Below are 26431 nucleotides of genomic sequence, written 5' to 3' on the forward strand. Positions count from 1 at the left end.
TCTTTAGACAGTGTGTTAAAGATGGTGTGGCCAGCATCCTGGGATATCATTTCCTTCACCCGAAGTATCATATCACATGCAAATCACAGTCATCAGAGTCCTGGGTTCTACCTCAGTCCCAATCCTGACACCTGCTCAAGGTTGATATTGGGACAGTGATTCAATTAATGAAAGTAAAGTTTCTTTAACAGCATATGACACCGAAATGCAGCTAGTAAAGGATTATTATGTCCATCACTGAGTTATTAAAAATGATAAAATGTTAGGGGGCAGTTCTAGGTTAAAATAAAACAGAAGGTAGTGAGTAAACACCTGGGACAAAGAGAAGATAATGAAATCTTCCAGTTAGTAAAAGAGGTTATATACAAAGGAACAGGACTCAGAACAGCATCAGTTATCTTACCAAGAAATGTGCATGCCAAAAAACAAAACAAAACAAAACAAAAAAAACCATATACTTCCTGTGGAATAAGAGACTGATAAAACAATCAGACAATTATTTTAAGATAAATCATATCAAATGTATTTGAAAGTATTATCATAAAAGGCAATGCAATTCCTATGCTGTACTACTCCAAAAGGAATACTGAGAGGAAGACAGCACATTAAGAACATGGGGAAATAGAACTTCCTTGGGAACACACACAGTTCTCAGGGGATGATACTGAGCTTTGGGTATGAAAATTGGTACAAAAACCTGGATCATATAGCATGAGGAGGATGAATGGGATTGTCCCAATAAGTGACATAAAAGGAGGCCACTCCATCAATGCAAGGGTAAGATAAAGAAATTTGTCCAACAATTTGTCTTTCTTATGATTTCAGCTAGTCAGAGTGGCGTTAGCTAAGTATCCAGTAATGGGACTGCTTTTTCAGACCTATGAGATATAAAAAATACATAAAATTTCACAAATGTACGCCATATCTAGTCAAGAAATCCCAAAATTAAGAAACGAAATAACAAGTGAATAAAGAGACAAATAATTGCAATACATGATCCAGAAGTGGGTCTAATAATTAGGGATACCTGGGTGATGTTATTTTCTCTGAACGTGCTTACTTCTACATTCTCAACAAAAGGTCTTTCATGAAAATCACTTCAACCCATGCTAACTTATATCAGGGAAAAGTACTTCACACAAGTTTGGATTTTTAACTCATACCTTGATGAAAACAAATATTTTTTATTGGCACACATGGAGTAATCTGCAGGAAAGAGATAGTGAAGTGTGCCTGTTAATTCTGTGTGTCTTTAAGGAATACTTTCATTCATGGAGGTGCCTTGTGTTTAGTATCAATATATTCAGATAAAATACATTATCTGTGCAAATGGGACAACATCTCATACACCCGTTCGTGACAAAATGGATATACATTGGAACTGCATTGAATCTACAGATCTGAAAGAAAACTGATACCTTAAGAATACTGAGACTTTGAATACATGTGTGAGTGTTATCTATAACTTTAAATTCTCTAAGTAATATTTTAACTTTCAGTAAAGACTGTGCAAGACTTCTATTTTTTGTGGTTTTATGGATTAATATAAGCATTTAAGGCACTCTGGAAATTGGACACTAGCCCCATCTTCGATATACTTCCATACCCTTGTTTGTTGTAATCTCTATTCTAGTTGACAATAACCCTGTGCAACAAGATTTCTAATACATGGCATGAAGCAATGCCAAATTCTAGTATTAAAAAAATTTTCTTGCTAGTGTATGTATAATTCTCAAGGACTGAAACATTTTTCATTTATTTAATATTAATTTTTATTTCTTTCTGAAGTTTTGATGCCAATTAAAATGGAGAATCTATCTACAATCAGGTTTCTATAGTATATTTATTTATTCATGTCTGTCTAAATAGCTGATACGCACATACATGCTCTAATATTAGTGTAAGACATTTGTTTTCTGTTTTCTGTTTCAGTTGACACTTCCACTTATTTTCCAAGGAACCCAATTATTTCTGATTATAGCTACATTAAATAAAGTAGAACTTTGCCAAATTAGAAGTTCAGCAACAACTTTTGTTACTTCCATATATGAAAATATTAATCTGGTGAGTTCTCATTACATACTCTTGAAAATTCTTCATCCAATACTCCCATGTCATTTCATAATCCTGTATTGCTTTATTACATATTTTCAATAATAAGGCTTCTTCCAAATTCTGGGTTCTTTGCTGAATTGGGTACATATAAATTATATTATTTTCCAATTTGAAAATTCAGCTGAAGGTTTACCCATTTTACCTTCAGGTAATTACATCCCCACTGGAAGGCTATTAGAGCTACTAGGAAATGAGTTATCGCTGAACACCTTCTTTCATTTATGACCTGAAGATTGTTTTAAATAATGTGAATTCCTACATGCCCTACAAATGTTGCTGTATGAATAAATGATTTCATGTAATTTTCACTTAAAATTTTTTTTCAGCTTAAAATATCTATTACTCCTCCAAGGGGTTTTGCCTTTCTAGTAAAGACTCATTATTTTTTAAGTAGTTATTCCTGCACTGAATTTTTTTTTGCACACCAAGGTTGGTCCTTGAGTAAATGTACACACTGATTACAAACCTAGTGTTTCTCCAGTTGTGTTTCCTCATTTCATTTAAACAATAACAAATTCAGGCATTCCCCCACTGATACCAGATGTAGATTTTTCTAGTTTATTTATAATTTAGAAAAGTAGATTAGGACTCCTACTTTTATTGCATTTCTACTGTTAGTTCACTCGTATCAAAAGATTGACAGTTTTTGCTACATTAAGACATTGTATGGATTATTTTCTGAATGAATTTAGATAAGATGAAGTAGTAAAGATGAAAAGCTCTTCCATGTTGATTACAAACAGGGTTTCTTCCGAGTGTGAGTTCTGTGCTGTGTTAAACGTTAATTTTATGGTTGCAAATCTCTTCCACATAGTGAATAATGTTACTGAATGTTGTTATATACTCAGGGCAGAATGTTGCCTGGTGGTTTCCAAATATACATGCCTTTTATTCCAATTTGAGTTCTTTTAGCTGTGTTATGATTTAAAAAGATAAATATAAGGTTCTCAGAATAAGAAAACATTCATACATTTTCTCTTAAGTGTCAGGACACTCATGTCATATAAGGCCAGACTGCATGAAAGCTTTCCCACATAGACAACATTCATGTGGTTTCTCGTGAATTCCCTCATGTTGCTAAAAGCCAGTGATGGCTTGCCAGCGTAGATAACATTGACATGATTTCATTTGAGTGTGAGGAGACCTCATGTTTTCTAACATCAGAATAAGAGGTTAAGGCTTTCCCACATAGACGGCATTCCTAGGGTTTTTCTCCAGTGTGAATTCTCTCATGGACTCTAAGATAAGATGATGTTCTGTAAGATTTCCCACACAGATGGCATTTGTAGGGTCTCTCTCCAGTGTGAGTCCTCCCATGTTGTCTAAGGACAGAACTAAAGGCAAAGGCTTTCCCACATATATGACATTCATAGGGTTTCTCTCCAGTGTGAGTTCTCTGATGTTGTCTAAGGGCTGATGATTGTTTGTATCCTTTCCCACACAGATGACATTCATAAGGTTTTTCTCCAGTGTGAGTTCTCTCATGTTGCCTAAGGCTCGAAGAATGATTGAAGGCTTTCCCACAGAGAGGACATTCATAGGGTTTCTCTCCAGTGTGAATCCTCTCATGTTGTCTTCGGTGGGACCAATTAGTGAAGGCTTTCCCACAAAGAACACATTCATATGGTTTCTCTCCAGTGTGAGTTCTCTCATGGCCTTTAAGTTGAGAACTTGTCCTGAAGGTTTTCTCACATAGATGGCATTCAAATGATTTCACTTCAGTGTGAGTTGTCTCATGTTTTCTAAGGTCACCACAATGGGGGAAGGCTTTCCCACATAGATGGCATTTGTAGGGTTTCACTCCAGTGTGAAGTCTCTCATGTCGCCTAACACTAGAAGAAGTATTAAAGGCTTTCCCACACAGATGGCATTTATAGGGTTTCTCTCCAGTGTGAATCCTTTCATGTTGTCTAAGGCCAGTAGAAAAGGTGAAGGCTTTCCCACATAAAAGACATTCATAGGGTTTCTCTCCAGTGTGAGTTCTCTCATGTGGTCTAACTGCTGAAGACTGTGTGAAGCCTTTCCCACACAGACGACATTCATAGGGTTTCTCTCCGGTGTGAATTCTCTCATGTTGCCTAAGGCCTGATGGTTGATTGAAGCCTTTCCCACAGAGATGACATTCATAGGGTTTCTCTCCAATGTCAGAACCATTGAATCGGTTAAGGGCACAGGATTTAATAAAGGTCTTCCCACTTACATGATAGTCATCTGATTTATTTCTAGTGTGAACATGCTTCTGTCGAGTAGAAGATGACTGGTTACCAAGGGCTTTTCCAAATAGTTTGCTGAAGATGGGTTTCTTCCCCTTGTGAGTTGACACATTTTGAAAAACTGTTGCTTTGTGTGTGAATTCTTCTTTAAAATCGTTATATTTCAAGGGATTCTTTCGAATGTGAGATCTCTGCATTTGGGAAGTAGGATGAGAGATATAAAAGATTTGTCCATACACATAAACTTAACCCTTTTTCTACATATGCATTCTCAAAAGAACCATTCACTGACACTCTCCAATCATTCCTAAATTAGATATATACACACACCATCATCCTGCATAAATAGAAAGTTTCTGATTTATAGCATTCTAATGGCAGAACGATCTAATTAATTTTGAAGACTGAATGATGCTTCTCATTAGGTATATGAGCCATGTTCAAGCAATTATCCTTTTATAAGAACTGAAGTTACAGTTCAGTGTTCAAGTTAATTATTCCTTAATTCAAAATATCTCAGGCTTTTTGTTCAATTAGCCCTGTATGCCAACTTTAATTATTTAGATTGTACAAATTTCCTAATTCATTCCATTCAGTTACCAATGTGGAAGATGAAAATTTATACTCATGAAGCTTACCAATGACATGATGGAAGATGCATCTTTCCTGCACACATTTTGTATGGTTATCATTTCTTTTTTTTTATGGCCATTTTGCCTGCCTGAGATAGAGGAAAAAACCAAAACAGTTTATTTGGGTAGCAGTAGGAGAATAAAAAAGATGGAAAAGCACACATATCCCTGTATATTTCAAATATTCACCCTTATTGAGGAACAATTATCAAATTATAAAATGCTCTAGGCAGCGCAACACACTATAGGACACTGGAAATAACAAGGGCGATTACACAAAAACTTAACTCCAAAAGAACTTGAAAATTCATTTCCTGAAGGCCAAAAATACATAAACAGAAACTGACAAGTATATGGTAAAATGTCCACCTGTGAGGAAAATTTCCCCAGTATCACCTACATTTGTGAAAATATAACAAAACAAAGGAATCTGCAGAAAATATTCCCTAAAACTTTTGTCACTAACTGATGAAATTTTTCATTGTATAGAAGCAGAGGTTCCTAGAGCTCACCTGAACTCCCGTCACGAAGAAAACCTATTCCTTCTCTCCAAAGTTCCTCTCCTTGCTCCAAATGGGAAAGCACATCTGATTTGCAGACCCGAGTACCTGTTTCCATGTAAAAGATAAATGGGTTTTTCATTTCTGTGCAGATAATTGGGGATGATACACAAGTCCAGCATAGGCTAATAAAAAATAGTAAGTTAAACAGGAATCGGGAAGTGGACTCGGCCCAATGGATAGGGCACCTGCCTACCACATGGGAGGTCCACGGTTCAAACCCTGGGCCTTCTTGACCCATGTGGAGCTGGCCCACGTGCAGTGCTGAATATGCGCAAGGAGTGTCGTGCCACACAGGGGTGTCCCCCGCGTAGGGGAGCCTCACGTGCAATGAGAGTGCCCTGTAAGGAGAGCTGCCCAGCGCGAAATAAAGTGCAGCCTGCCTAAGAATGGCGCCGCACACACGGAGAGCTGACACAACAAGATGACACAACAAAAAGAAACACAGATTCCCGGTGCCGCTGATAAGGATAGAAGAGGTCACAGAAGAACACACAGCAAATGGACACAGTGAGCAAATGGGGGGAGGGGAGAGAAACAAAAAATAAATCTTTAAAAAAAAAAACAAGAATGGTCAGCTGAGGGAACCTGGAACATAGAATCATGACAATACTTCAACATCCAGTAAGGACCCTAGGTGGTATATACCCATGCTCAAATTCAAAGAGATACTGTAGAATCCCTTATTTCCAAACAGTGTGAAATTCTCTATCTGCAAAGTGGCTGGTTATTCTTTTTATAAATAAATCAATAAACAATCTCCACTACAACTATGTAATTTCTATGTAGAAAAAGAACATTTCTCTTTATTACTACTATGGTATAAAGTCTCAGCACAGATCTTCAAGCAGAATAACTATTGGAAAAATATGTACCCCACTTACTTATGGGCTCAAAAAATATTCACTGAGTTCCCATCACTGTTCTGAGTGTTGGAGATGAAAAAGCTAACAAATTGTCAAAAAGATCCCTTTCTAATGGGTTGAAAAACTAGATAGAGGAAATAAGTATAAGGAAGAAACTGTCATAGGTAGCTGTTAATGTTAAAAAACATTACAATTTAACACTGAAAGCTTAAAATATAATAAGTACATAACAAGAATGTAAAACAAAATGGAAAATCTGCTCTAAGCTTTTCTAGAATAAATGGCAGATGGCATAGAAAGATGATCAATGTATAAATTGATAAAATTTTGAGACTCACCCACTGAAACCAGATGATTGATGATCTCAGCCATCACATCTCTGAACAGTTTTCTCTGGGACAGGTCCAGGAGATCCCATTCTTCTTGGGGAAAGTCTATAGCTACATCTTTAAAGGCCAATGACTCCTAAAACATCATGGACATTTGGGTTCAAACAGGGCCACCCTTGCCAATGTCCAGAGTGGGATGTTCATGATGACAGCACAGAGGAATCAGGAATTGCATGTATATAGGAAACTCAATACTCTTTTATGGTTTCAGTCAGATCATTCTCAGTGCTGAAGTGCCACCTACATTTCAGATGCACACGCAGATACATACACACAGTGAATAAAATAATTCTATTATAAAGGAATATCACAGGTTATGTGATGTGGGACAGCTGGGCAATCCTCAGTAACTGAAAATCATGACTTCCAGATGAAGATGATACAAATTTGTATAAAAGCATTCAAGAAAAATACATTCTTCTCCACTAATTTCATGTAAATTTATAGACTCCTCACAAACTAATCAATACCCATGACATGGCACATTAAACCATTTTCCTCTCATCTATGATATTTTTAAGAAATACATTAGGAGATCTGAAAGATCCACTGATCTGATGGGCAAAGCACTTTCTTTCTGAACACAACTCATTAGTACATTATTCATTATAATGGCAGAGAGCCTTATATAAAAATGGTAGGATAATTCACAACTAAATAGGTTTCATATGCAACTTTAGCTTGGTAGGTGCTGCATCACTCAACTCTAATACTCAGGTGATCACAGTAACATATTAAAATAAATAACACTCAGCACACATCTTCAACACCTGACACTGCTCTACTGAAAAACTGTCCTAGAGCATTACAGCGGTTTCAGACCTTCCATGTTGAACTTTTCCTGGCATCTCCAAACACCATTTTTTTATTAACTCTCTTTATCTTCACCTTATCTCTTTTCAAGGGTAAAATAAATTTCTTTATTTTCTTCAGATCTATCCAATTAATCAAAAATTTTCACAGGGACATACATTTTACTATGCTTACTATAATTCTCCTGAGAACATAACCCAAATTAAATAAATAATACTTCCTACTCATTGCTTCTATTTATCAAATGTGAATGAAATTATATACAAAAGTGGAGAATGAGCAATTGGGGAAAAATGGGTAAGAAGAATGGGAAGTACCTTTTTTTAAGGTTTTCAAAATGTGCGAATACGTTCTATCAAAACATAAAATTACAAATTGGGGAAATAAATAAATGATTCTGCTTTTCCTTCTATTACCTAACCTTCACTTGTGCTCCTCTCAGCAACACATAACTGTTACCCTAGAACCTGTAAAACAGGTGATTATAATGTTCTGCTCTTATTCATCTCTATCAGCTATTTTTGCAACATGCCCAACCAATATCAATGAGTGCATTATTTCTCCAATGTGATCATCAACTAGATGGGAAAAAAAAAGAAAACCTCACATGTGTTCAGTGAACAAACAGCATTAGTGGAGCATTACATTACAAGTTAGTGTAATGTTCGAATGATTACTTATTGATAAACCCCCAAACCTTCACAAACATTCTCAGAAGCAGGGATAAACTTAACTAGAGTTCAGAGCCTTGAATAATTCTGAATGCCTTTAGAATACCCAAACCAATAGGAGCAACCTGAGCATTGGTGGCAACATATTATAATGTCAGTTAAGGAAGAATTCCACACTTACCATAGGTTGCATTGTCAATAGCTCAGTTGAGAACTGCCTTCCTCTGTATTTCCTTTACAACCAGAAAACCAGTAGTCAGAGAATGGAGAAACCAGTAATCTGAGAATGAAGAAAGAAGCCATGAGACTCCAATCTTGTGCACAATTTCCAGACCCACCTGTCATGAGTTCCAAGTCATCATCTGGAAGTAATCCCATGCAATCAACAGGAGTATGAAGCATGCTCCAGTTGAAATATGGGGAGGACCCTCATCATGCAGGGCCAAAATTTACAAGTTCTTCTCCACTCTGACTAATCAAATATGTATGAACAAAATTTCATTGTACAGACAGGGATTGCTTTTTTTTAAATTAGAGAAGTATATTTACAGAAAAATTATGCAGAATGTACAGAGTTCCCATATACCTCCCTGTCACACCCACAGTTGCCCCTATTATTTATCTATTATTAATATGTATCATTGGTATGGTAGTTTAGTTAAAATTGTTGAAATAATAATACATTATTAACAGTAAGAAAATGTTAACATTAGCAATCACAGCTTGTGTTAAACATTTCTATGGGTTTTAAGAAGCTCTTGGGAAGCGGACTTGGCCCAGTGGTTAAGGCGTCCATCTACCACATGGGAGGTCTACGGTTCAAACCCCGGGCCTCCTTGACCCGTGTGCAGCTGGCCCATGCGCAGTGCTGATGTGCGCAAGGAGTGCCCCACCATGCAGGGCTGTCCACCGCGTAGGGGAGCCCCACGTGCAGGTAGAGTTGCCCAGCACAAAAGAAAGTGCAGCCGCCTAAGAATGGCACCACCCACACGAAGAGCTGACACAACAAGATGATGCAACAAAAAGAAACACAGATTCCCGTGCCGCTGACAACAACAGAAGCGGATAAAGAATAAGACGCAGCAAATAGACACAGAGAACAGACAACCCAGGCAGGGGTGGGGGGAAAGGGGAGAGAAACAAACAAATAAATTTTTAAAAAAATAAAAAGTTCTTATTCTGGCAAAAGATATAAAACCTGAAATTTTCTACTTTAACCACTTTCAAATATACAAGTCAGGGGTACTACTTACATTTGCATTGTTGCATTACCATTGCAAACATCAATTACCAAAACTCTACCATCATTTCAAAACAAAATTCTCTAGCATAAACTTCTCATTCCCTACCCACATCTGGCCCCTTGTAACCTGTATTCAGTTTTCTGAATCTATGCATTTGGCATATTCTACTGCACTCATATTAGTAAGCTCATACAATAATTATCATTTTCTATCGAGCTTATTTCACTCAAAGTGCGGTCCTGCAGGTGCACCCACATTGTATCATGTATCAGAACATCATCCTTATGGTTATTATTCCATTTTATGTATATATGTTTTGCTTATCCATTCATCTGCTTTCAATTCTGTCGGATAAGTACCTAGGAGTAGAATTGCCAGGTCATATGATAATTCTATACCTTCCTTTCTGAACAAGTGTCCTCAGTTCTCTGTATGCTCTCAAACACTTTTTTTAAAGTAGCTTTTGCAGATTGAAGCATTTCCCCCAAAAAAGGCGTATTTCAAGTCCCAATCCTGGTCCTGGTGTTGTGAACCCAACTGATAATAGGACCTCTGAAGATATTAGTTAAGATGTACCCAAACTGAATAAGAATGAGCCTAAATCCAATATGGTTGACACCCTTAAAAGCAAAGTAAACTGGACACAGAGAAAGAAGCCACTTGGTGGAAAACATGAGGAGCCACCAGAAGGTGTTAAGACAATGAAGCACAGAAGAGAAAGGACACAATGCTGCATGCATTCCCATATGATGGAAATTCACAGAAACTCCAAAATTCCTGGCTAGCCTATGAATCTGTGAACCAATAAATTCCTGTTGTTAAGCCAACCATAGATTTGCTTTAGCAGTTTGGGAAACTAAAAAGCAATCATTATTCTATTGCATGTGAAAGGGTATCTCATTTTGGTTTTGATTTGCATTTCCCTAGTGTCTTGACAATTTTGAGAGACTTTTCAGGTGCCTATTGGCCATTTGTATTTCTTTGGCCCATGCGGTCACCCCTCGGGCTGAAGTGTGGTTTGCTGGCCTGGCGGGGGAGCAGCCGCGGTAGGCCAAGCCGCTGCCCCCATAATAGGGTGGCTGGTCGGACTCACCGCCACCCCTGAAGGGAGCTCGGCATGGGCGCAGAGTGCCCTCGGGTCTCCCCTTCTCGGCAGCCATGCTTCCGCGGCCGCCCCTCCTCCCGGATGGCGCCACACGATGCCTGTGGGGTGGCACCCTTCTTCTTCTTTCTCCCTGCGCAGGCGCAGGGCGGAAAATTCCAGTCTGCCCTTTTCCCCTCCCCCGACAGCAGCAACAGCCAGGCGTGGGCGGGAAACTCAAGTCTGCCCTCTACCCCAGCAACAGCAGCCACCAATCCCTAAACCCTGCCCCTTCCCCCAGCAACAGCAACAGCCAATCCCTAATCACCACCCCTCCCCCGTCCAGTACCGCCCACTGACCTTTCTCCGGCAACCAATCAGAACAGGGCGTGGCTTCGACCAATCAGCCTTCCCCAGCCCCTATAAAACTGTTGCCTCTCCCTCAATAAAGTGGACTTGCGTGTTTACCTTGTCTCCGCAGTAGTTCTTCTGCCGTGCGCCCTCCAGTCCTGAGAGCCCCCGACAAGGGCCTGGCCTCCCTTGTCCCCAGTTCGTCACCTGCTTCTCCGGGCGACCCCCTCGTCGCCGGCTTCGCCGGGCGACCCCGTCAGCCAAACCGCGCAACCCCTGTGAGACCGATCCCTCATCTGCTGCCGGACCAACCCCTCGTCCCAAGCGAGACCAACCCCTCATCCGCAGCCAGACCCCACCTTTACCGACTGAGCAAGCCGCCGCAGGCCCATTTTTAAATTGTGTTGTTTTTATGTTGTTTTGTGTAGGATTTCTTTACACATTATCAAATGCTCTTTCCAAATACTGTCTATAATTCTCTCGGATAAGTTTTTACTTTCATGAAAAAAGTTCTTTGATAGACAAAATATTTTAATATTGATGAAATGACATTTTCCTGTTTTCTTTTGTTACTTGCACTGTTGGTGTAAAGCAAAGAAACCACTGCCTAACACAAGGTCATGAAGAGTCTTCCCTCATTTCTCCTAGGAGTTTTACACATTATGATTTTGCATAAAGTACAACACAAAAGTGAGGCACAAAGGGATACAGGTACAGTATTTGTGTATGTTAAATTAGCGTAAACTAAAATGTGATTAGTATAGATTTAGGATTTTAAATTTAAGTTCTGACAAGGACAAAATAAATATCTGAAAATTATATACAAAAGAAAATGTGAAGGAACTCAGAACGATATACTGCATTATCAAACACTATAAAAGTAATTATTAACAGATAATTGAATGATAAAATATATAAGATTTACAAACACCAAATGTGAAAATAGCCAAAGAAAACCCTGCATTAACAATCATTACTTTAAATGTAAATGGATAAATACTCCAGTCAAAAGACAGATACTGGCATAATGAATAAAATGCATGAGACAACTAGACACTGTCTGCAAGAGATACATGGTTTTCAAACACACAAGGAGTCAGTGCTATAGGATAGCTTAATACCTGAAAGTAACTTGTTTCTCTCTCTGTTGCTAGGATAGAAAAGAATGAATTATATGTAAATTAGAAGGTTGGGAGATGAAACCCTCTCTTAGTGTCAAATTTCACTTTTGGTGGTCAAGAACACCCTGTTGAAGCAATGAAGTATGAAAACCTGCTTCCACTGGTTGGCCAGACCTGTGAAGAAGCAGGCCCTTGCTATCCTCAATTCAACTTGCTTAATTAACATAGTAAATTTCCCACCCAGGGATTGAGTCATCTGCCCTCTTTTTTATCATGCAATGCAAGTGCAAACGTGATTTCCTGAACATACTTATCATAAAATTATATAACTAGCTACGTATGTTCATCCATATGTACAAAAGCATTATCAAAGCAAATGCTAAGTAGTAGGTATTTAGTATTTAAGCAAGAGTGAAATCCAGACCTAATAAATGTGAGTTTGCCTAACTCTCATGTTGAAGTTTTCTTTATGCCATCTCTGGTTATCCATGAGGGCCCTGTTTTAAGGCCTAACACTTATGGATCAGTCTTCAGGATAGACCACATGTTGGGTCACAACACAGGTCTCAATTGAGAAGATTAAAATTATACAAAGAACTTTCTCTGATAATAATAGAATGAGCCTGGCAATCAGTAACAGACTGAGGACTGGAAAATGTACAAATTATGGAGTTTAAAAAACACAAACAACTAATGGGTCAAAAAAGAAATTGCAAGAGAAATAGTAAATATCTCGAGATGAAGGAAAATGAGAACAAAGGACATCAAAATATATGGATGCAGCAAAGGTGGTGATGAGAGGGAAATTTATGGCCTAAACGCCTACATTAAAAAGGAAGAGTTTATCAAAGATCTAATCATGGACCAGGGGAAATTTTTTTAAAAAAAGAATAATCCCAAAGCATAATATTTTGATGACATAGTTTCTAACAAATGTTTCACAAAATATAAGGTTGTCATGGTGGGGTGATGCAGGAGAGCCCCATAGTATGCTAGCCCTGTAGTATGATATGCATGTTTACTTTATAAATTCACTACTTTTACTGTAACTGTTGTTCATGTATGTCCATGCATGAATGATGTAACTCAATAAATATTTTTTAATTAAAAAGTTCCAGAGATAGGGGCAAAATGGCTTCATTTTAAGTGCGCACTCATCACCTCTCTCGCAAAAACAGCCCGTGGGGGCAAGAACCTGCCGAGTGAGCTGTTTTGGAATCCAAAGAGCAGGAGGCTTTAGGGTATCCATCTGGAGAGAGCTGGACAAAGAGATAAATTGCTCACGGCAACACCCTGAGTTTCTAGCCTCTGAGGCTGGAAACTGGGGGATGGGAAGGTACACACCCTTAAGGCAATAATCCCCGACTCCAGCCACCCAGTGGGAGGCAGCATTCCCTGAGGGTTCTCCAAGAGTGCGAAAGTTCTGGCAAAGGGTGGAGAGGGGTCTCCTTTCTGTGGGTTTGTTTACCTGGGCCACTTTGAACTCTGAGGAGCGCATACCAGCTGGCTTGAGGTGAATGTGCTGAGGCAGCCTGATTTACCTAGCTGACCTGGGAGACAAGAACCTGACCTGGGAGAGGGTGGAGTCAGGCAATTGACTAGTCCATGCTGAAAACTATCAAAATTTATCAAAATATCAATTCCCTCAAGGGAAGAGGGCAATAGGAAGGGCTTAATAAGCTTCCAAGAGCATATTTAGGGTCCCCTGGGAGAGGGGATAGCTTAGAAGAGGGTTGGCAGTCTTTCATGCTGCGAACTCAGTCACCAGAGTCCCCTTTGAATTTCAAAAGTGGACTCAAACAGACCCAGTACAGGGGAAGGGGATTCCCTCCCACAGGCTACTGAGTCCTGCTACCCTGGGGGAGAAATCAATAAGAACAGAAAGCAGACAGGGTGTAAACTGCTTGAAGAAAAGTGACTGGATAGCTTTCTGAAGACTTAACTGACCTAAAGAGAAAGTTTAGCTCACTGGAGCAGTTTCTGCCTGGAATATATGAGGTCTGTAGTTTGATTCCTGGCTCCTTAGAACAGTGATCCACTGGATATCAAACACCCAGCTGACACTTAAAAGACATGGAAAACAGACATTATATTTGTGTTAGCTTCTCTTGGGTCTCTTATTTTTCCTAAGGAAAAAAAGCCTATTTTTATTTACTCACTAAAAGCCACGTCAAAATCTGCAGAAGGCAGGCAGCAGAGTAATTGATTGATGAGCACCTGCAATCTAAGAAGGAAGGTTGTTTTTCCTTAATGTTTGTTTAAACTGTTTGCTTGTGTGTGTGTTCTTGTTTTTCTTTCCTTTTTCTCCCACACCACCCTTTTCTTCTTTCTTTCTTTTTTTTTAATATGGTGCTGCTGGTTTGTTTCTTGTTTACTGTGCTTCCCCCTCCATGAATTCCATTTCTGTGTATACCAATTTTGTCTACCAAGGCTATCTCTTTTCCTTCCTTCATCTTCTTATCTTCCACTCTCATTAGTTATTCTTATAGCCCATCTCTCTGCTTAGTCCTCAATTTTTCTGGTTTATACTTCTAACTTGTCTGTTTTCTTTCTTTTATTAACATTTTTCTTTTGTCCTTTCTTTACTCTTTGCCTTTCTCCTCATCATTCTGGCCTTTTAATTCATTCTATATATTTTTCTCTATTTGGATTACCAGTTCACTGCAGGTACCTCACTTTACTATTTCTATTACTTTACACTGCTTACAAGAGTTAAATATTCATTTTCCTAGGTCTTCTACGGTTCCTCTACTAGCTTTTACTATTATTATTACTATTATCCTCTTTCTTTTCTTATCTCTTTCACTTTCTCTGGCCCTAATATTTTTCCTCCAAAGGAACACAGAAACTGGCAAGGGAATAGAACAAGAAGAACAAAGTGTCAAAGACAAAACCTAACACACACACACACACACAAAGAGCAACTAAATAAAAACCCTAGAGTCAAGAGAGAAGCTAATCAACAGAATAAACCCATCAAGATAAAAAGGTAACTAGACAGCAACAAAAAATTACAAACCATGCCAAGAAACAGTACGACATGGCACAGTCCAATGAACAAACTAAAAACTAGCAAGAGATGCAGACCATGGAACAACGAATCAAAGCTGTCCAAACAAGTATCATGGTCCGACTTAATGAAGTGAAGGAATTAAGGATATTAAAAAGACACTGGGAGAAAATACTGAAGAAATTTTAAACATACATAGAAAGATAAAGGATATGATGGTAATGAAAAGCACAATCCAAGAAGTCAAGAATATAATGAAAGCACCTAACAGCAGATCTGAACAAGGAGAGGAAAGAATTAGTGATGTGGAAGACAATATATCTGAAATCAAACAGATAGTAGCTAACAGATAGATAAAAGACAGAAAAAATTGAGCAGGGGACAACACAAAACATGCAAACACACACATTATAGGCTTCCCAGAGGGAGAAGGGAAGGGAAAGGGGACAGAAGAGGTGCTGGAGGAAATAATGGCTGAAACACTCCCAACCCTATTGAGGGAGATGGATGTACATGTCTAGGAAGTGCAACACACCCCAAACAGTATAAATCCCAACAAGCCAACTCCAAGACATATACTTGTCAAACAGTCCAATGCTCAAGACAAAAGGAAATTACTGAAGGCAGCAAAACAAAAGAGAACCATCATATCAAGACAGGCTCAATAAGATTAAGTACTGATTTCTCATCAGTACCACAGAGGCAAGAAGAAAAAGAAAAAAAACTTTCAGCCAAGAATTCTCTATCCAGTAAACATGGCATTCAGAAACAATGGAGAGTTCAAAATATTCACAGGTAAACAGAAGTCAAGAGAGTATGCCAGTAAGAAATCTGCCCTTCAAGAAATACTAAAGGGAGTTCTCCAGATTGAAAAGGAAAAAAAGAAGAGAAAGAGCTGAAGGAGAGTGTAAAAACAACTAAAAAGATACATAAACACAAAGAAAACATGGTTAACGTAAGAAATTCCTTGAGAGTAGTAACGCTGAATGTTAATGGATTAAAGTCACCAGTCAAGAGATGCAGACTGGCAGAATAGATAAGGATATATGGCACATCATATGCTGTCTACAAGAAACCCACTTCAGACTCAGGGATTCAATGAGGCTAAATGTGAATGGCAGGAAATCAATCTTATAAGCAAATAAGAACCAAAAAAGGGCAGGAATAGCTATACTAATATCAGACAAAATAGACTTTATTTGCAAAACTATTTTAAGAGACAAAGACAGACACTATGTATTAGTAAAAGGGGTAATCTCTGAAGAAGAAAGAACAATCATAAACATTTATGAACCTAATCACGGAGCATCAAAATACATGAGGCAAACACTGGAAAAACTAAGTGGAGAAAGAGATGCCTCTACAACTATAGTGGGGGACTTTAATACAGCATTATCACCATTGGACAGAACATCTCAACAGAGAATCAGTGAAGAAACAAAGACTTTGAATAATACATTAGAGGATCTGGACCTAATAGACATATACAGAACACTACACCCAAATCCAAAGGGATATACATTCTTCTCGAGTGTACAAGGATAGTCTCCAAGATAGACAACATACTAGGCCACAAAAAAAATTCTCAATGTAACTCAGGAAGAAAATCCCACTGTACATAAAGGATGACAGATATCACAGTGATGAAAGGCAAAATGTCAAAAAACAATTTTTCAATATTTTTCACTATTTCTTTACTATCCCAATTTTTTTTACTTTCAGTTTTCCAAAATGATTATGTATTCTATTTCTTACATTTAAACCTATCATTATTATTTCATTTTCCTAATTATATTTGGCGATATTGTGGGCTTCATTTTTGAAGTTTTGGATCACAGAAGGGTTACAACTATGGCAGGGGAGGATTACTGGTGTGGGGTCTCAGTGATGGGGTATACAAGGGAGTAAGTTCACCTGGGCATGCATAAAAGGCATATAAATGTGTTCGAGTGTTCATGGGGCATTGCCACAGTGGGTAGAAATTCGCACAAATGAAATAATACTGAATTCCCATCCTGGGGAGCTCTGCCACATTCTGTAATGTAACAGCAACAATCACCCAAGTACAAGGGCAATAACTAGTGTTCACTGATGGGTCCTTGATATTTACGACTATCCTTATGTGCCTTTGCTCTTGAAGTTGCAAGGTATTCTAATGTTGTGAGGTGCCTACGAGTTACCTCCTGAGAGCCTCCATGTTGCTCAAATGTGGTTTCTCTCTGAGCCAAACTCAGTATATAAATGTATTACCTTTCCCCCAGTGTGGGAAATGACTCCCAGGGATGAGCCTTCCTGGCACCAAAGGATTACTACCAAACAGCAACAAAGCAATGCAACTGGAGAAAGACCTTGAATAAAAGAGGGAAAAGCTAAATACAAATAAGTTTACAGGACTACGAGACTTCAAAATGAGCCTGGAGGTCTTCCCAGAGGTAACGCTTGTGCACATCTCAGCAGGATGTCATAGACAGCCAACGTAGATATTACCCCAAATAGTGGGGTTCCTGAGGGCTCTGGAGATGCCCAGGTCCCATGGTCATGGCAGATAGCCCCAGTGGTTGGTGCCTCACCAGTGGTCCCTACAATTTGGAGTTTGTGCTCCACAGAGTAACAGAGTTGGACTCAGATATGACTTCTCTATACATGCCTCTTCTGTCCCTTTTATTTGAACCTATGAATTGGTGCTGGAGTTGGAAGGTGTTATGTCCAAGAGACTTGAATCTCTGGGCTGTTCATGTGCCATCTGGGCCCTGAGCCTCAGCACAGTTGCAACACATATTCTCCAATTCATTGACTCACCCGGGACAACAAATAAGGAGGTGACTATCACCACACCAAAGAACGGAAAGACTCTACAGCTGCAAGCAAGAGAGGCCCACCTATCAGCCATATGGAACTGAATCCCCTCTCAATTAGAGATGGAATGGGCATCACCATCCCAGAATCCTCAGGATTGGGGAATAAAATTTGGATTAGAATGGACTTAACTGGTATTCTACTATAGATTTATTGTGATTCCAGTAATGGAAAAAATATGTCATTGGTGTAGAGACAGTGGCCACTGGAGGTGCTGAAGTCAAGGATACAGACAAAGAGGTATAATATGGGGGCAATTTCAGAACTTGAAATTGTCCTGGTATAATATGGGGGCAATTTCAGAACTTGAAATTGTCCTGAGTGACACTACAACAAGATACAGGTCATATTATATATGGCCATAACCTACTGAATTGAGTGGCAGAAAGTGTAAACTACAACGTAAACTGTAATCCATGATTAGTGGCAATGTTCTAAAATGTGTTCATCAAAATGTGTTCTTAAGTGAATGTACCACACTAATGAAAGAAGTTGTTAATGTGTGGAAGGGTGGGAGGTGTGGAGAGTGGGGCATATGGGAATCCCTTTTATTTTTTTATGGAACATTTTATGTAATCTAAGTATCTTTTAAAAATATATTTTTTTAAAAGTTCCCATTTCAGGGGAGTAGATGCAGCTCAAAGTCTTTGAGTGCCTACTTCCCATATATGAGGTTCCAGGTTTGATCCTCGGTTCCTCCTTAAAAGAAAAAAAAAAAAAAAAAAACCATGAAAAAACCAACTCTTGCTGGGGAGCAGATGTAGCTCAGTGACTGAGTGCTGCTTCCCATGTACAAGGTCCTGGGTTTAATCCCTAGTATCTCCTAAAAAGTAAAAAGGTTCCCATTTCAAAAAAAAAAATACTTTTGTGCTTCTGATGAATTTGTTAAGAAGGTGAAAAAGCAGCATAGTCAAGTCAATGGGAAAAAATATTTGGAAATCCCACATCCAACAAGGGTTTGATATCCATGTTATATAAAGAGATGATACAACTTAATGATAAAAGGGCATTTAAAAATGGGCAAAAGATCTGACTAGATATTTTCCCAAAGAGGAAATACAAATGGCTAAAAAGCACATGAAGAGAATTTCAACATCACTAGCTTTTAGAGAGATGCAAATCAAAACTACAAGATATTTCACACCATACAGAATGTCCACTATTTTAAAAAATGGAAAACTGCAAGTGTTGGAGAGAATGTGAAGAAATAGGAATACTCCATCACTATTGCTGGGAATGTAGAATGGTGCAAACTCTGTAGAAGAACCAATGTTCATAGTGGTATTCACAATTGTCAAAAGATGGAAACAAATGGTGTCCATCAAATGATGAATAAACAAAATGTGTATTACATACCTACAACGGAGTATTATTCAATTTTAAGAAGAAATGAAATCAGGATGCATATAACAACCTGGATGAAACTTGAAAATATATGTTGAGTGAAATAAGCCAGACATAAAAGAAAAAATAATTGTATGGTCTCACAAATATGAGCTAAATAAGTAAACTGATGGAATTAAAACCTAGAGTACAGATTACTAGGAGACAGAATTAGAGTTAAGGAGAAGGAGCTGATGTTTAATGTCCATAGAATTTTTAATAAGATTGATTGTAAATGTTCGGAAGTGAACAGAGTTGATGGTAACACATTATAGTGAATATAATTAACGTTGCTGATTTTTAGATGCAAAATTGACTCAAAGTGGTAGTATAGGATCATACTGTCAATACAATGAAAGCTAGAGGATACACTTGGGAATGTATACAAAGTGAACTTGGAGGTGGCTGAAGAATGTGGTTAGTTATATAAATACAGTGCATTAATCAAGGTTCTCTAGGGAAACAGAATAGACAGGAAATATCTGTAAATAGTGTGAGATTTTATAAAACTGTCTCATGTGACCATGAGGATGCACAAGTCAAAATTCCACAGGGCAGGCTGCAAACCAGCAGCTCTTATGAAGGTCTTTGATGAATTCCCCGGAGATGTTGGCTGTTTGAAGCAGAGATCAGAATTCTCTGTTTGCCGAAATCACGTTCCCCTTTAAGGCCTTCAATTGAATGGATGAGAAGCCACTTCCTGCTGACGGCAATCTCCTTAGTTGATTGTAAACCTAACCAGTCATCTATGCAATCAACTCACTGATCATTAAAGTGCCATTAGGAAGCAGACTTGGTCCAGTGGTTAGGGCGTCCGTCTACCACATGGGAGGTCCATGGTTCAAACCCTGAGCCTCCTGGACCCGTGTGGAGCTGGCCCATGCGCAGTCCTGATGTGCACAAGGAGTGCCCTGCCACGCAGGGGTGTACCCCGCATAGGGGAGCCCCAGGTGCAAGGAGTACACCCCATAAGGAGAGCCGCCCAGCACGAAAGTGCAGCCTGCCCAGGAATGGCACCGCCCACATAGAGAGCTGACACAAAAAGATGACTGCAACAAAAAGAAACACTGATTCCCATGCCCCTGACAATAAAAGTGAACAAAGAAGAACACGCAGCAAATAGACACCGAGAACAGACAACTGGGGTGGGGTAGGGTGGGGTAGGGTGGGGTGGGGGGGGGGGGAGGGGAGAGAAATAAATAAATCAATCTTTAAAAAAATAAAATAAAATCCATTAAATGCCTTGGTATTGCAATTAGTCAAGTGCTTGCTTGACCAAACAATTGGGTGCCATTACCTGGCCAAGCTGATACATTAGCCTAACAATCAAAACAAGAATGTTCTTCCATGGGCTAGAATAAATGTATGTCACTATTACAATACGTTGATAACATGGTGATAAATGGGGAAAATACAACTAATGGAACTTAGGAACTATAGTTAACTGTAACACTGTAATATTTTCATATCAGCTGCAATGATCAGACTACATTAATGCTGAGGGTCAACAATAAGGGAATGCAGAGGTTGAGGTTTTTCTTTTTGGAGTCATGAAAACATTCTAAAATTGACTGGTGATGGCAGCACAACTCTGTGCTTAGACTGAAAGCCATTATATGTACACTTTGGATGGACTGTACAAAACAATGAGGCTGTATAACACAGTGAAGCCAGCAGGGGATGATGGACTGTAGTTAACAGTACAAATATAAAATGTACTTTCATGAAGTATAACAAATGTACACTCCTCCTACATGGTGTTAATAATAGGGCGGTATATGGTAAAAAATATACCTAATGTAAGCTATGGATTAAAGTTAAAAGTAATAGTTTAATATTCTTTCATCAATTGAAACAAAAGTACCACACTAATGCAACATATCAACAATAGGGGGATATGAGAATGTTGTATTTTTTACATGACTTTTCTGTAAATCGACACCTCTTCTAATTTAAAAAAAGGAGAAATTTTACATTTTGATCCAGCCCTACTTATTGTATTTTCCTTCTGTGTTTGCACTTACCTTATCCTGGGTAAAAAAATCTTTCTTACTCAAAAATAAAAACCTTTCTTACTCAAAGTCACAGGATTTTCTGGCTTCAAGTCCAGTGCAGTTTTATAGTTTTAAGTTTACACTTAGGTCTGTTTTCCATTTCAAGTTTATTATTGAATACAGTACAAAGTATGGGTTGATAGTTTCTACTTTGTCTTGTTTTTGTTTTTGCTTGCTTTTGTTTTCATTAATTTTGCATATAGAGATTCAACTGTTTCTGTATTTTTTTTTAAAGGCTATCCTTTCATCAAGTTATCCAATACAAAAGTCTGAAAAAACCAAGTAGACTGAACATAAAAGTCAAGATAGATATAGAGGATTATAAATCAACAGCAGAAGACTTGAAATGCACAACTTTCAATAATGAATAGAACATCTAGACAGAAAATCAATAGCTAAAAAAAAAACTTGAATGATACTATAAACAAACTAGACAGAGCATTTTACCCAACAGCTGAATAAACATTCTTTGCTAGTGCACATGGGTCATTCTACAGGATGATATGCTAAGGCACAAAACAAGTTTCAAATCTTTAGAAAATACTGAAATCATGCCTTTTCCAACTGTTGTGGAATGATGCCACAAATCAATAATGGAGGGAGAGTTGGAAAATTTTATTTATATGGAAATTAAGAAATAGCTTGAGGTAAATGAAAATCAAAACACAACATACCAAGCAAGACCTATAGGATGCAGGAAAAAGTACTCAGAGGGAAATTTATAGGTTAAATAATTACATAAAAATGGAAGCAAGATCTCAAATCAGAGACTTTAACTCACCACTTGCAGGAACTAGAATAAATTAACCAAAAGATAGCAGAAGGAGAGAAAAAGCAAAGATAAGAGTGGAGATAACTAATCAGATAGAAATGGGACATTACTAGCAATCCCAAAGAAATATGAAGTTAACAGGTGAATATCTGAACAATTATATAACAGATAATTTAGGTGAAAAGGAGAAATTCCTAGAAACACAAAAACCACTGAATCAAGAAGATTTATGTCAATAAACCAATTAAAAGTAAAGGGACTGAATTAATAAACAACATTCCACAAGAGAAAACCTAGGAGACAGATACACTGGTGAATTTTTTCAAATATTTGAAGAATTAAACCAATTTTGCTCAAACTGTTCCAAAAATTTAAAGAGGGAAGACTTCCTAACTCATTCCTAAAGGCCAGCATCACTCTAATATCAAAGCCAGCTAAAGATACCACAAAGGAAGTTCTAGAACAATAATGCTTCAAGCAAACCATGGCAAAAAAAAAAAAAAAAATTACTAAACAAAATATAAAAGAACATTAAAAAGCCTCTGGGTTAAAATTCTCTCCCTTCCTCACCAAATTGCAAGTAGACAAAAAGGTAAGGAAGCCAAATCTTATTGAAAATGCTTTCACCACATACCATTACTCAGAGCTCATTTCTTTATCTTGGAAAAGCACCATTTCGTGGCAGATTGTCATTTATGCAGTCAATCCTCATTAGTCCTTTAATCCAAACATAAACCCTGATTAACCCAGATGACACTCGACATTAAGTAATCAAAATATGCTTTAATACAATTTTTTCCCCTCAAATTAGGTAAACCATGTAGCTGCATTTAAGAAAAACTGTGGAAACTATTTGTGGCGGGCAATAATTTAGGCAATCTATAGCAAGAAGATCCCTACTACTCTTTATTTCTAAGAGGATCTGAAGTCAACCAATAGTCTCTCAGTCTGTAGGCATCAGTATATTGACATTACTAGAATTATTTCTGCAACAAACATATACAAGGAAAAATATTTCCATCGTTCTGAAGCATGCATATTTTACTGTTGAGTAAGGGAAAGGCCACTGAGTGTAATTTCTTTGTATCAGATTTAGCTGCTCTAAGAACTGTAAAACCCTACAAGTTTCAAAATACAGGGGTTCCCAGAACAAGTGATCTAGTTTGATTATTGATTTTCCTAATAGGATGTGTGCTAATATTAAAAATTAGATCCAATCCAGGAAATGTACTTCATTGACATATCAGTTTTAGTTGTTTTTGTTTATAAAAAATAAAAGTAAACATATACAGTATAATCATTCCCAGTCACTTCCAAGCAATTTATTGTATTGTATTGTGCTATCCTCACTAACATCCATTACCAGAATGTTATCACTCCAAAAGGAATTCCTACAACCAGAGTTAACTAATCGTTAAAATGAAAATTAAAAGTTTAAGGTTGAAAGACATACCTTGAGATACAGAGCAAGGTTTATTTCAGAAGCAAAATCAAGTAATGTATTTTCGATTTCAAGGCATTTGATTCTAAAGTAATATGTTGTCTTTTTCTTTTTTAAATTCACTCAACTGAAATTTTAAAAGTTTTAGTCTCAATTATTTTATAAGCATACATTTTAGGTAATCATTTACTCCATTTACATGGTTTTCTTAAGTATCTGTATGTTTTCTGCTTAGGTACATAGCAATAGTCTTGAGACACATGATGATCTCCTTTTCAGAGAAATATGTGTAAATTGCAAGGTCAACTCTGAGCTAGGCCTGTCCAAGGATTATACTAACAAATAGAAAGCAAGTCTACCCTTTGAAGTTTAAAAGCTACTTTAGAGGAGATAAATTTCAAATAATCTATATGCAAAGGTACTTTTCCTACATAATCTTTATTTACCTTTGGGGAAGGAACACACCCTTAGAAATGATGATATCCTGTACCAATAATTTTTCTGAGGTTTTGTTACTCAGCTACTGTGTGACAGCTAAGGTCAATTAATATGATTTGAATTATTAAAGAAAGGCCAGTTTTCAAAAGTTGATGAGTCCATTTTATTACTGAGGAAGAACCTGAAATATCCCAGTGGAGAAAGTAATGTTTAGGTCTGCAGCTCATATGTGAAATTTAGACTAGAAAGTTTAAGTTTTATAAACATAAAGTAGAAAATGAGATAAAAGGAATGGGAGATACTACCCAGTAGAAAAGGAAAGGAATGGCACTGACTTCAACATTTAATGTTTCAAAAGAGCTTGCAAATACCTAGAACATGGGGCCAGAAGAATCCAGGAGAATGTTGCAACCTAGGAGAACAGGACAGAGATGGAGTTTTAAGAAAAGAATTGGAGATTTCATTAAGGAATAGGTATTCAGTGGACTCACTGAAGTGGAGGCAACTTGCCTCTAAAAGGCACTGGATTTAAGTGTAGACAGTTTAAACCACATCAAAGCACACTAATAAAAAAGAGGGATACGTAAAACTTAATTACCTCTCACAATATACTACTTAATTTTATTAGCTTTTCACAAAGAACTGAAATTTATGAGTGGAATTCAAGGACTTTAATTTTATTAATTCCCAATTTTAGTGAATTTTTTTGGTCTGAATATGGCTGCAAATATCACTAGAAAAAATTGTGAGAAATATACACCTACGCTAATATATACATGAAAACTTTTTTTAATTAAAGAATATTTCAAATTATTGTACATAAGACTATTTGCCTATTTTAATGGAGTTCTACATATTGCACCTCATTCTCCAAGGAAATGGATCTCAAATGTCTGTGCAGTGAAACCATCTGGGAGCTTTAAAAAATTCCAATACCTGGGTACCATCATCAGAAATTTCAATTGAACTCCCTTCCTAGAATTCAGAATTTGAAAAGTCTCCATTTCTAAAGGTATGTGAGTTTGAGAACTTTTATAAGGAACTGAGAGCCCAAAAAGGGTCACAGTGTATGGTAAATGGATTTGCAGCATGAGCATATTAGGAAGACAGGTAGAAAAGCAGAATCAAATGCCACAACCCAAACCTATTGAATGAGGATCTGCATTTTAGAAAGAGCACAACGGATTTGTGTAAGTCATAAAGAATGAAGAGCACTGCTTCAGAATTCACTCAACTCACTTAAAACCTCTAAAGAAAAATGAGACTACTACATTGCCACACTGAGTTCACATCCAAACAAGTGACAGATGAAAAGAAAAAATACAGACATTGTTAAGAAATCCCTGGAATCTGTCCTACACTGTAAGCATTCGGATACTATGAGTGTGGAAGAAAGCCCTGCTTCCAAGTTCCAGTTTTATTCCTGCTTTGCAAGTAGGACCAAAATAAAGTATTCTTAGTTTATAATATTGAATAATATAGCCAAGCTTAGCATGACAAACTAAGCCTGACAAGTTTCTCCACATTCTTAGCCACACTGTCTAAGCACAAGAGTTTCTGAACATTTAACTCTTCTTGTATATACAGTGGTACCTTAGTACTCATCATGGCATGATGAGTACCAAACTAATTTTTCCATAAGGAATAATGTAAATAAATTTAACGCATCCCCAAACCAAACACAATGCATGCTTTTAAGGCAATATGTTAAGAAGATTTGTATATCATTACTTTACATGAGAAATAAACCTAAATATTAATAAATACTTAGTTTAAAGAAAATAAAAACTTCACTTTACAACACTGAAAACAATCCATATCCTAATGGGACGGTGGGAGGAGAGCAGTGAGGGGAAGTTACATGGAGTGTGCATGCAAGGAGAGTCCCCCTCCCAATTGAAAATCGGACATTTGTATGTCAGGTATTCTTTCTCTTTTCTGCTTTTCAACTTACACCACAGGCTCTGAAACATTGTCACCATCACTAAAAACATTTCCAACAAGGACTGCTTCTGTCTTCACTTCAGAATTCCTTGAAAGTGTGAAACTGTTTGGTCATTCAATAAATTCACATTTCTACTTGTCAGAGCTTTGTCCAGATGGTACTCCTCCACAAAGTTTTGAAATTCTTCTCATTTTGCACGCATTTCTTTTCTCAAGGAACGGGAGACACCCTCCCTTATCTCCAACTCACCTGAAGAAATCTCTTCAGCCACCTCTTACTGCTGCTCCTTCTGTAGTTCCTGCAGCTCAGTGCTGAGCTCTTCACGATGGTCCTCCTTAAACCAAACTTACTCTCTAAATAAAAATCTTAACAGATATATATATATATTTCTGCCTAACAATATTCAACTGTCCTGTGTACAACCAGAAATTGCACAAATTCCCTCCAGAATAGGGTGCAAGTCCTTGGGGATTATT

At 37.7% G+C, this 26431-nt stretch overlaps 1 protein-coding gene across 3 annotated transcripts in view; it reads right to left on the reverse strand.

Annotated features, from left to right (window-relative positions):
* Positions 1–499: 499 nt before the first annotated feature.
* The window catches only part of LOC101436713 (zinc finger protein 596-like), a 57716-nt gene continuing 31784 nt past the window's right edge, over positions 500–26431 (reverse strand). For all 3 annotated transcript variants that reach the window (XM_012526198.4, XM_012526201.4, XM_012526200.4), the window contains exons 2-6: positions 8441–8539; positions 6725–6851; positions 5473–5568; positions 4967–5049; positions 500–4519 (exon numbers count right to left, since the gene is read on the reverse strand). In XM_012526198.4, coding sequence (XP_012381652.1) covers positions 3317–4519; positions 4967–5049; positions 5473–5568; positions 6725–6851; positions 8441–8452 — 1521 coding nt within the window. In that variant the 5' untranslated portion in view covers positions 8453–8539 and the 3' untranslated portion in view covers positions 500–3316. The remainder of the gene's footprint in view (positions 4520–4966; positions 5050–5472; positions 5569–6724; positions 6852–8440; positions 8540–26431) is intronic.

Source organism: Dasypus novemcinctus, chromosome 2 (genome assembly GCF_030445035.2).
Source record: "Dasypus novemcinctus isolate mDasNov1 chromosome 2, mDasNov1.1.hap2, whole genome shotgun sequence".
In the NCBI taxonomy this organism is placed as follows: domain Eukaryota; kingdom Metazoa; phylum Chordata; class Mammalia; order Cingulata; family Dasypodidae; genus Dasypus; species Dasypus novemcinctus.